Source organism: Spea bombifrons, chromosome 11 (genome assembly GCF_027358695.1).
Source record: "Spea bombifrons isolate aSpeBom1 chromosome 11, aSpeBom1.2.pri, whole genome shotgun sequence".
Lineage (NCBI taxonomy): Eukaryota > Metazoa > Chordata > Amphibia > Anura > Pelobatidae > Spea > Spea bombifrons.
In genome coordinates, this window is record NC_071097.1 from 21,128,673 (window position 1) to 21,139,207 (window position 10,535).

Sequence of the window (10,535 nt, forward strand, 5' to 3'; positions counted from 1 at the left end):
TGGCTTGTAAGATCTTTTTATATGTAGGGTGAGCATTAGTCACACCCCCCGTTGGACCACTTAAAGAAACATACTATTCAAATGGTTCATAAAGCATTGCCTTAGCTAGGGACTCGCCACATGCCTTTAACACCTCTGTAGCTAATTTTTCAGTCTTTTTATGTTGACAAATAAATGATGTGTAAACTATTCTCCAATGCCATACCTCCTTATACCAGCTATTTCAAGGTATCATATCTTATGTATTAATGCGATGTATAAGCTAAAATGACAATACATGATTAAGAAATAGAAAACATATACATTTTTTTATATTTTCACTAATGCATGTATTGGTAATAATTATTAATGTTACACTACAGTATCACAGAATATATAGGGCACTATGTAAGGATCGATCAGACCCACTCCCACAGGTGTATAATATCAAGCACCAGGCCACGCAGTCTGCATTTACAAAAAAATGTTTTTTTTATGAAAAACAGGATGCCACCTTTTTAATGCATTGGGCCCCTTACTTTCAGTGAAGGTAAATTTATTGCTTCAGCATACCAAGACATTTTGGACAATTCTATGCTTCCAACTTTGTGGGAACAGTTTTGGGAAAGCCCTTTTCCATTCCAGCATGATTGTGTCCCAGTGCACAAAGCAAGGTCCATAAAGACATGGTTGGATGGGTTTGGTGTGGAAGAACTTCACTGGACCACACAGAGCCCTGATATCAAATTATGTTTTAAAGAAATCCCATCATATCTTGCCCTATACCAAATTTTAAAAATACATTTCCCACCCCCCTACAGCACTCCCCATTACCTAATATAAATTATGTGTGGTAATTTGAATTGGGACAGCTAAAGTAAAGTTACATAAAAGTAAATTGTGGTATTTAACACTTCCCATGTACTAATACTACCACAAGCCTTTGTTAAATTATGTGGTAGAATTTCTTTGTGTACTAAGATTACTGCCACAAATGTTGACAAGGCTGGTAGTAGAGTAAGTGCATGGAAAGGGTTTAGAATACCACCATTTGAAATACCCTGTGGTGTCTCATTCTCATTCTTTGTCGGCTTCAAAGATATCCCAAATACGACATTGGGGCAGGGTGACCAGATGCCAAAATTCCAAATTGAAAAACTGAAATGCACATGTCCTCCACTTACATAGAAACATAGAAAGTGACGGCAGATAAGAGCCAGAAGGCCCATCCAGTCTGCCCAACCTCTGAGTACTCTCCTTTAGTACTTGCCCTTATCCTATATCTAGCTTGGCATTATGCCTATCCCATGCTTGCTTAAATGACTTTACTGTATTAACATCTACCACTTCCACTGGGAGGCTATTCCATGCGTCCACTACCCTTTCCGTAAAGTAATATTTTCTGATGTTACCATTAAACCTTTGCCCCTCTAGTTTATGCTTGTGTCCTCTTGTTGCGGTTTTATTTCTTCTTTTAAATAAACTTTCTTCCTTTACTTTGTTGATTCCCTTTAAGTATTTAAATGTTTCTATCATATCCCCCTGTCCCGTCTTTTTTCAAGGCTATATAGGTTAAGATCCTTTAACCTGTCCTGGTAAGGTTTTTATTTTGTAATCCATAAACCATTTTAGTAGCCCTTCTCTGCACTTTCTCCAACATATCTATATCCTTCTGGAGATATGGTCTCCAGTACTGTACACAATACTCCAAGTGAGGTCTCACCAGTGATCTGTACAGCGGCATGAGCACTTCCCTCTTCCTACTGCTAATACCTCTCCCTATACAACCAAGCATTCTGCTAGCATTACCTGCTGCTCTACTGCATTGTCTACCTACCTTTAAATCCTCAGAAATAATTACCCCTAAATCCCTTTCCTCACACGTTGAGGTTAGGACAGTACCAAATAGTCTATACTCTGCCCTTGGGTTTTTATGCCCCAGGTGCATTACTTTGCATTTATCCACGTTAAATGCCAATTGCCACAGCTCTGACCATTTTTCCAGCTTACCTAGATCGTTTGCCATTTGGCTTCTTCCTCCAGGAACATCAACCCTGTTGCAAATTTTTGTGTCGTCGGCAAATAAACATACCTTTCCATCAACACCATCTGCAATATCACTAATGAAAATATTAAAGAGAATGGGTCCAAGTACAGATCCCTGAGGTATCCCACTGGTAACAAGACCTTCCGCCGGGGCTTCTTTGATGGGGCACCAGTGTGACATGATGTCCCGGTGCTCCAGCATAGAAGCCCAGGCAGAAGTACTGGCCAGCAGTGGCAGAGGTTGTCTGCGCGCATCTGCCCCTACTAGACACCAAGGAGTCTGGAGCATGGGGTGGGGGGGCAGAGTGGCATATCAGGGAGGCAGTGGCATATCGGGTGTTATAAGGCATATCAGGGGGGGCACAGTGGCATATAAGGCATATTTGGGGAGCAGAGGGGCATATCTGGGGGGCAGAGTGGCATATCTGGGGGTATAAGGCATATCAGGGGGATATAAAGGCATATAGGGGATATAAGGCATATCTGGGGAGGGCGGAGTGGAATACAGGGGGTATAACGCATATCTGGGAGGCAGTGTGGCAAGCCTGGGCTCAAATATGCATTAATGGGGCTGGGCAGGTTGGGAAATAAAAACAAGAATTGCAAGTTTGTTTTTAACATCCAGTTTGTTCATTACATTATTTTAAATAAACAAAAAAGGTAAATTTTTTTTTATCCAATTAATCTAAAAAATAATCGGCCAACTATGAAAATAATCGTTAGTTGCAGCCCTAGAATAATTATCAACTTTGTGATCAGCAATTCATTTATCTTTGCCCCCTCTGCAGCTGCCACCCTTGCTGTTGAAACCCAGGATATGACATCATATCTTGCACTCTATTGAGGATATGTAACGTGAACAATTATGTCACAAAGTTATTTTCTCTTGTCATATCTGTCTGTTTCTGCTTCAAGATGGGCAGGGTTTAATACATTAATTCATTCAGACTCTTTTCCTTTCCAGCACTCCCAATTATCTTCTCTCAATCAAACTGCAATCAAATAAAATTTCTCTTAAAACCTAAATTTACTTCAGTGTGTTTCCATTTAGTTTTGAGTGAAGTGGGTAGACATCCAAAACTTTCAACAGCTGTGATGTAATCAATGTAGGGCTGCAACTAACGATTATTTTAATAATCGATTAGTTGGCCGATTATTTTGTCGATTAATCGGATAAAAAAATACATTATTTTAAATTGAAGAAAAATTGCAATAAAAAACGTACAATTTACACTTTCATCTCTTTATTGCAATGCCCTCTCTCTATTCACCTTCTTATTTTACTGACATAATAATAAAAGCTACAAGAACCCAAACACGGTGTTTCTCAAACTAGGTTTTAATACAAAGTTATTAGTAAATATTAATTCATATGTTAACTATTTTTCATATTTAATAAAAACTGAGAAAAAAGCCTTGTTTAAATTTTTTTATTTACCAAACTGCCCCCAGTTATGCACATCTGACCCCCAGCTTGCCACTCTGCCCCCATATATGCCTTATACCTCTTATATGCCAGATTCCACTGTGCCCCATGATATGCCACTGTGCCCCCTGATATGCCTTATACTCCTTATATGCCAGTGATATGCAACTGAGCCCCCTGATATACTTTTAACCCCCAGATTTGTTTTATGCCCCCCTGATATGCCTAATATCGATATGTCTTATACCCCCTATATGCCACTGAGCCCCCTGATATACCTTTTACCCCCAGATATGTTTATGCCCCCTGATATGCCTAATATCCATATGCCTTATACCCCCTATATGCCCTAAAAATTCATAATACCCCCATACACCACTATAACTCACCCATACACCACTCTGGCTCCTCCCCCTCCCATACACCACTCTGGCTCCTCCTCCTCCCATACACCACTCTGGCTCCTCCCCCCTCTCATACTCCACTCTGCCTCCTCCCCCCTCCCATACACCACTCTGCCTCCTCCCCCGCCCATACATCACTTTGGCTCCTCCCCTCCCATACATCACTTTGCTTCCTCCCCCTCCCATATACCACTCTGCCTCCTCCCCTCCCATACATCACTTTGGCTCCTCCCCCTCCCATACTCCACTCTGCCTCCTCCCATACACCACTCTGGCTCCTCCCCCTCCCATACACCACTCTGGCTCCTCCCCTCCCCCACACTCCACTCTGGCTCCTCCCATACTCCACTCTGCCTCCTCCCCCTCCCATACATCACTTTGCCTCCTCCCCCCTCCCATACTCCACTCTGCCTCCTGTGAACCTCCGTTTCTGACAAGACACCAGGGAGCCGGGTAGAGAGGCAGAGTGGTGTATTGGAGGGTGGCTCCCATACACCCCTCTGACTCCTCCCCCCTCCCATACACCGCTCTGCCTCTCTACCCGGCTCCGTTACTGAAGGCACTTTCACTGCAGCTTCATAGAAGCCTCAGTGTAAGTGAAGGGCAGTAACGGAGGCTGTCTCTGCGATGCAGAGAGGATGATTCTCTGTCAGCCGGTGGGGGTCTGCATCGCACAGACAGACTCCGTTACTCACCTTCACTTACACTGAGGCTTCTATGAAGCTGCAGGGAAAGTGCCTTCAGTAACGGAGCCGGGTAGAGAGGCAGAGTGATGTATGGGAGGGGGGAGGAGGCAGATGGGAGGGGGAGAGAGACCGGCCGACAGTGAGGAGAATCCCGGTCTCCTGCAGCCTAACGGGGGATCTGGATTCCGGTGTTATAATCCGATCTCTGTTTGAGGTCGGATTATATAAGGAGAGGAGTTTTTCAGAGCATTTGCTCTGAAAAAAACCTCTTTTTATAATCGATAAAAATCGATCCGATTAATCGATAATGAAAATCGTTGACAACGATTTTCATTATCGATTATTATCGATTAGTTGTTTCAGCCCTAAATCAATGCAGATAATAGGGGGTTCTCCTTAAAAGGTACAACACTACACAGAAACGTGGCAAAGAATTGCAAAATATTTTAATTGTCATGGTGCTTTATTAAAGATAATAGGAAATTGTGTGTTGGTGTTTTGAAACCATAATTAAGAATGATGCTTTACAACTTCCTTAGATGACCTTAAACGGTATCAACTGAATTTAGCATTAAAGTATAGTTCTAATTTTACAGCAAAGTGCATCGAAATATGTGAGCTGAAACAAAAATAATTATATTCCACAACTCTCTTTATTCTGCTTTACAATCGTGATTTTGAAGGCACGGGCCCCAGCCATTTCTCCCCTATAAATAAAACAGGATGGGTAGATTAGTAAAATACAATGTGCAAATGCCTCTCCTGTAGAAGGGAGGTGTAGATCACATGCCTACTCATACATAGATTTGTTTTTCATGAAAATGTTTAAGTTCAACTGCACTGACCTAACTGGTGCGCTAGAAGCTCAAAGCGATCTGATCCAAAGTACATTTGTGGCTTGCCATCTATATGAGCTACAATGCTTGGCAATCCAAAAACCTGTTATAAAGAGAAGGTAAACAGATAACTCTTTAGCATTTTTTTAATTACCTGTATCAGAAACGTACGTTATCTATATTTGTGGTAACTAAAGCAAAAGATTCTTACAGATCACATTGAAAAAACATTATATACATAATTATCAGTATCAAAATGAGTGTGTGAAGAGACAGCAGCAGAATGTGTGGGGATGCAGAAATGTATAACATTGAAAACACAAGGCAAAGGCTTATCTAGCGACAAAATGTAAACATGCGTGTGACAGGCGTAAGAGTTATATGCTTGCTCCATTACCGCTGGGATGCACACCGAATTGATCCTTCTGTAGCCCTTTAAAAACATAGGTCAGAGCTCTTTGCCCCATCAGCCATCTTGTTATCTCCCTTTTCTCACACTCCATTGTAAGATTATCAGATCCTAATGGTGCTGATCTAGCAGTACTTGTACTTGAATCCTTGGCTCCAGCATCCCTTTGTCTTTATTTCTGGTATTCTGTGTTCTTTGGTCCCTAAACTTGTCGTTTTGTGTTCTACACGCATGGTTCCTGCTACACAACATCCTGAAGCTGATTAGCCTGACAAGCATGTTGTGCTTTGCCTAAGTTGTTCCTGGACTATTGGTTTCTTGACCTTGGCTGGTCTGTCAGCAATCTCTGTACTCAACCCATTCTCATGCCCTTTAGTCTCAGCGTATCGAAACCACTTCACTAGAACACGTTGGAGGTGTCATCAAAGCCTTTGTTTGTGACAAACATTCCTCATTAGTCATGGAATTATGTTCCTTAGTACAAAAAGCATTATTTTTTGTCAAAAAAAAATTGTGGTTTTCATGTTGAAAACATTTGGTCAGTAATAATGAGGGTAGTTACTGGAATACCTTTGCTGTTCTTTGCAGTCTCCCTTACTGTATGTGACTCCCATGGATCCCTACTCACCCCATACTTTAAAGCTTCATCAGTGGTTTCCTTGAGCTTGTTCTTCACTTCTGGCAGTGAAATTATTTGAAGAAGCTTAGTTGCTTCATTTTCTGGCATCCCCGCTTTTTTGGCAGCCTAAAGAAAAACAATTTGTGAGTGGTATGCACACAAAAAAGAGGGGTATACATTGGACATTCTTACAAATGGTGCTTACCTCTAGTATACTGGCTGGTTCTGTAATATCTTTATCCTGCAAGAATTCAAAAAGGAAAGGACGGTAGTACAGACAGACATGGAAGAATATGCACAAATAGAAGGAAGCCCATTCTTAAAACTACACATACCTCAGACCAGATTCTTATCCACAGCTCTCGAGACACCGGCTCCAAAAATTCTGGATGTGAAATGCTAACAGCAGTGACGAAACGCATGGCTGCAAGACTGCCTGCAAAACGTTGGTGAAGACAGCAAGTATGAGACGGAGAGAAACACTTTGGTTAAGCCGTACCAGTAAACACAAAAAGCTATTATACAATTTTTTTTTGCCATAAACAGCTACCTGACTAAAATGGCTGCCTCATCAGTCATTTTTTATCACACTAAAGTGCCATAGCATAATTAGCCTGCATAAGTATGGAAACGTGTATGGAGAGTCCAAGGAAATGAACTATACTGATACTAAAAATTTGGCTTTTAAGGAAATGGAAGAAAGAGAGGCCTATGCTTTAAGGCAGAGAAAAAAGATTTGCGTGAAAAAGTATATTGTATCTTACTTACTGCGCGGTGAAAGAAAAATGAGAGGAAGTAATGGAATTTGTAAAAAACAGTATTTACTGACCTTTCTTAATTACAACATGGAAAAAATCACTTGGTTGATTTAGAGGGACTTGATAAAACTCAGCGAGTCGCTTAAGATCCTTTACCATGTAAGCACCTTTATTTGGGACCATTGCAGGTGCGGAGTTACCTGTTTCAAAAACATGATTACGGTACATCTCTCGATATAATTCTTATATGAATTCTCTAAAATGTAAAAACATGTAACAGATCAAATTGTAAAAAAAAAACTTTTAACCAATAACTGTTTTATCTGTATTATTTAGCATTCCTACTATATAGCTAACTTTAAATAGGTGGGACTGAAATCCACAACAACTCAACTATGCATTATGCAGGGACATCCCAGATGTTCTAACAGGATGAAATGATAACGGTTGGCCCTCAAAAGGCATAGTGAAGCTGGTGAGTTAATATGTTTCAACTCAAATGCATACACAATGCATAGTGGGTAAACTCCATAGAGGGTTTGCATAAAACGTGATTTGGGTATAAAGATGTTACTACCATGGTGAACTACTGAATGTTTCTCCTGATTTGACCATTGCATAGTTTGCTATGGCGATAAGACCACTGTACAAACTTTGGACCAGATTCACATGTCTATTGCTGATCACAGGGGCAAATAGTTGACTTGGAAATTAAACAGTAGTGCTCACCCATTGATATCATCACAATCTGACTACTGAGTCAGGAACAGCCATTACTTGCCATAGTAACCTGTATCCCCTATGGAACATAGCAGTTCAGATTAAACTCCATTGTTTTCATTAATGGTTAGTTTCTTACCAGAAGCCTGCATAATACCCCCAAGGAACCCAGGGCGCAGCCGAACATCAACATTCCAGATATTCTTATAGCGACACAAAATCTGATTCAAAACACAGATAATGGGAAAAGAGAGAGATCAAAGTAACACAGACAAGGAGCAAGAATGATGCAAAATGAACATCAACATGCTGGGAACCATGATGGAATATCTCAATACTGTGGAATATCCAAACAAAACGGTGCACAGATATAAAATTATTTGAGTAGCTCCATCCTAAAGAACACAACTGAAGAATATTTAATTAAAAATATATTAGTTCTTTGTGGTCATCTTTTTTAATTGTACATCATAAACAGAAATAGGAGAATGAGAATATGAGAGATAAATGTATTAACTACATTCTTTTGAAAATTAAAACTTCCGTGCTATGGGTGAACAATGTGTGTTATGCCTAGCTCCCCATTTTCCCAGTATTGGCAGTAGAATTAGGGATCCATGTTGTCCTGCTCACTTATTGCCCCCAGAAATAAGAGGTAATAACCAGCAACTTTTACTGAAATTGTCTTGTACCGGCCATCTCCAATGATTGGAGGTATTTATTTATAATACGCATCAATACCATATTCAGTTAAGTGATGAGGGTTTTTGGATGAAGTAAAAGAAAATGTTGGGTGCAGAAGACATCTCTAGTTTATACTTAATTTTTGGGGCAGCAATATATATATAAATATATAAACTCAACAAACATTTATACACAAGAGGAACCTTTTTGTTCAAACATCTAGTTTTTGGTGTGACAGTCAGACTGTCCTGCTACTGGCACTTGAACATGCGCTATTCCAAATTTGCAGTGAAATGGGCATTATGCATGCACAACACAGGCATGGCGAAGAAATGACATAACCATACGGGTGACACCAAGCAGATGCCATCATATTATGATGGAACTTGAAACTGAAACATGAGGCTATCGCACTGATGCTGTGATGTCTTATACAAGTGCTTACAGCATCACAATTCCACCGCAATATACTCTGAAAGTGCGCAGCCAACTTTACCAATTGGTAGGGCTTCTGATATTCCAGCGGATGGTCCCGTATTTGAGCTATGTGTTCAGGAAAAAAGCGGTAAAAATAAATGAATGCTAGAATGTCTGTTTTGGAGGAGCACTGTCCAGGAAAACCCTGAGAATTTGATATTATTGATGATCATTATTTCAAACACATCCATTTTAAAGTGACACTACAGGTCCCCTAAACAATGATCGCATATGAAAGTACTTTCATATTGTTACTACTTTCATATCTATTGATTTAACATACAAACAATAATACTTTAGGAGGAAACTATCCCCTCTATGGCCCGAGGTGTCACATGAAGCAGCCAATCAGTAGCAGGAATGTGCTCCAATTGAAATGAATAGGAGACCATGATAGACCCCCCACCCAGAACATTACCAAGGCCAGTGCTGGATCTGACTGGGGGTAAGTAAATCACATGGGATGTGTTTGGCTGCCAACAGCTAGAAGGGGGGGAAATGGGCAAATACATTTGGGAATAAGTCTATAGAATCCCCCATGCATTTACCAGAGGACCTAAACTTGACAGCTATCATATGCATTAAAGTGCAATTTTAACACCAAAGTATTATATATAGTAAAATAATTTAAATTTATGGATACATTTATAGTTAAGCATTATTTACTTTCTGTGCAAAAAAGGTTGTCAGCAATATTTAAGTTACATCAAAATAACACAAACATTTAGTAAAAGGCATAAAAAGGCCATTAACTCAACTTTAAATCCACTGTTTTGGTTATATGTGGGTAAAAGCAGTTTGGTAGAGCTTTTAGCTTCACGTGCAAAGTGACATTTCCTTGCATAGAGCAAAGCTTATTTGCTTTCTCACCTCAAACCCAAGCCATGAATAAGGGGAGACCACATCATAGAACAATTCGACAACTTTGCGTGTAGACATTTTGCTTCCTCCTTGTCTTTTTGCTGCAAGTCTACAAGAGCATTATGGGAAGAGGGCAAAGTGTACGCTTTCCTTTCTGTTATTGAAAGACCTTGTAAAGTAGGTCTGTCCGGAGTTTCACTGCCATCTGCTGGTCACGTCAGGTAATTTCAACAAACACGTGTACCCGTATGAAGGGGAAAAATTGTCCTAGTTGAGAAAGAGATGGTAAAATCACTAACTGGACGGTAATAGTTTACATTTCTTTTCAAAAACCTCTGGTATGCAAGATTTTCATCAGAAAATAAATCAATAACTAAACAATTATCTCTTACGTAAAAATGACATGGCTGCACCACATGTCATCTGCTCACTATGGCAAGGTGCCACAGATTTCCTGAATCCCGTTCTTGCTAACAATGATTAATGTGGTGAGGTAAATGTAAGTAAAAGGGATGTAGCTTCATGGAAAATAAAAAAAATTGTGTTTGCATACTGACGGAGAATTTCCGAGTACTTCCAAATTATGTAGATATCTTTATCGAGCGGCCCGAGAGAAATCAGACACACAGA

The 10,535-nt window shown here is 40.1% G+C and overlaps 1 protein-coding gene across 1 annotated transcript; it reads right to left on the bottom strand.

Moving 5' to 3' along the window:
• Nucleotides 1-4,985: 4,985 nt before the first annotated feature.
• Nucleotides 4,986-10,019, bottom strand: GSTK1 (glutathione S-transferase kappa 1). Its single transcript, XM_053450260.1, has 8 exons — nucleotides 9,915-10,019; nucleotides 8,023-8,104; nucleotides 7,235-7,363; nucleotides 6,741-6,841; nucleotides 6,611-6,646; nucleotides 6,415-6,531; nucleotides 5,387-5,480; nucleotides 4,986-5,248 (listed from the first exon to the last, which is right to left on the bottom strand). Exons 1-8 carry the CDS (start codon nucleotides 9,981-9,983, stop codon nucleotides 5,205-5,207), a joined length of 672 nt encoding a protein of 223 aa, XP_053306235.1. The 5' UTR covers nucleotides 9,984-10,019; the 3' UTR covers nucleotides 4,986-5,204.
• Between the last annotated feature and the right edge of the window lie 516 nt (nucleotides 10,020-10,535).

What these genes read in the sequence shown, in the direction of transcription:
- GSTK1 (XM_053450260.1), bottom strand. Translation starts at nt 9,983, where the DNA reads ATGTCTACACGCAAAGTTGTCGAATTGTTCTATGATGTGGTCTCCCCT. An exon ending in GGGTATTATGCAGGCTTCTG is followed by an intron (nt 7,364 to 8,022) that starts GTAAGAAACTAA and finishes TTTTTGAAACAG; the next exon opens with GTAACTCCGCACCTGCAATG. An exon ending in AACCAGCCAGTATACTAGAG is followed by an intron (nt 6,532 to 6,610) that starts GTAAGCACCATT and finishes GTTTTTCTTTAG; the next exon opens with GCTGCCAAAAAAGCGGGGAT.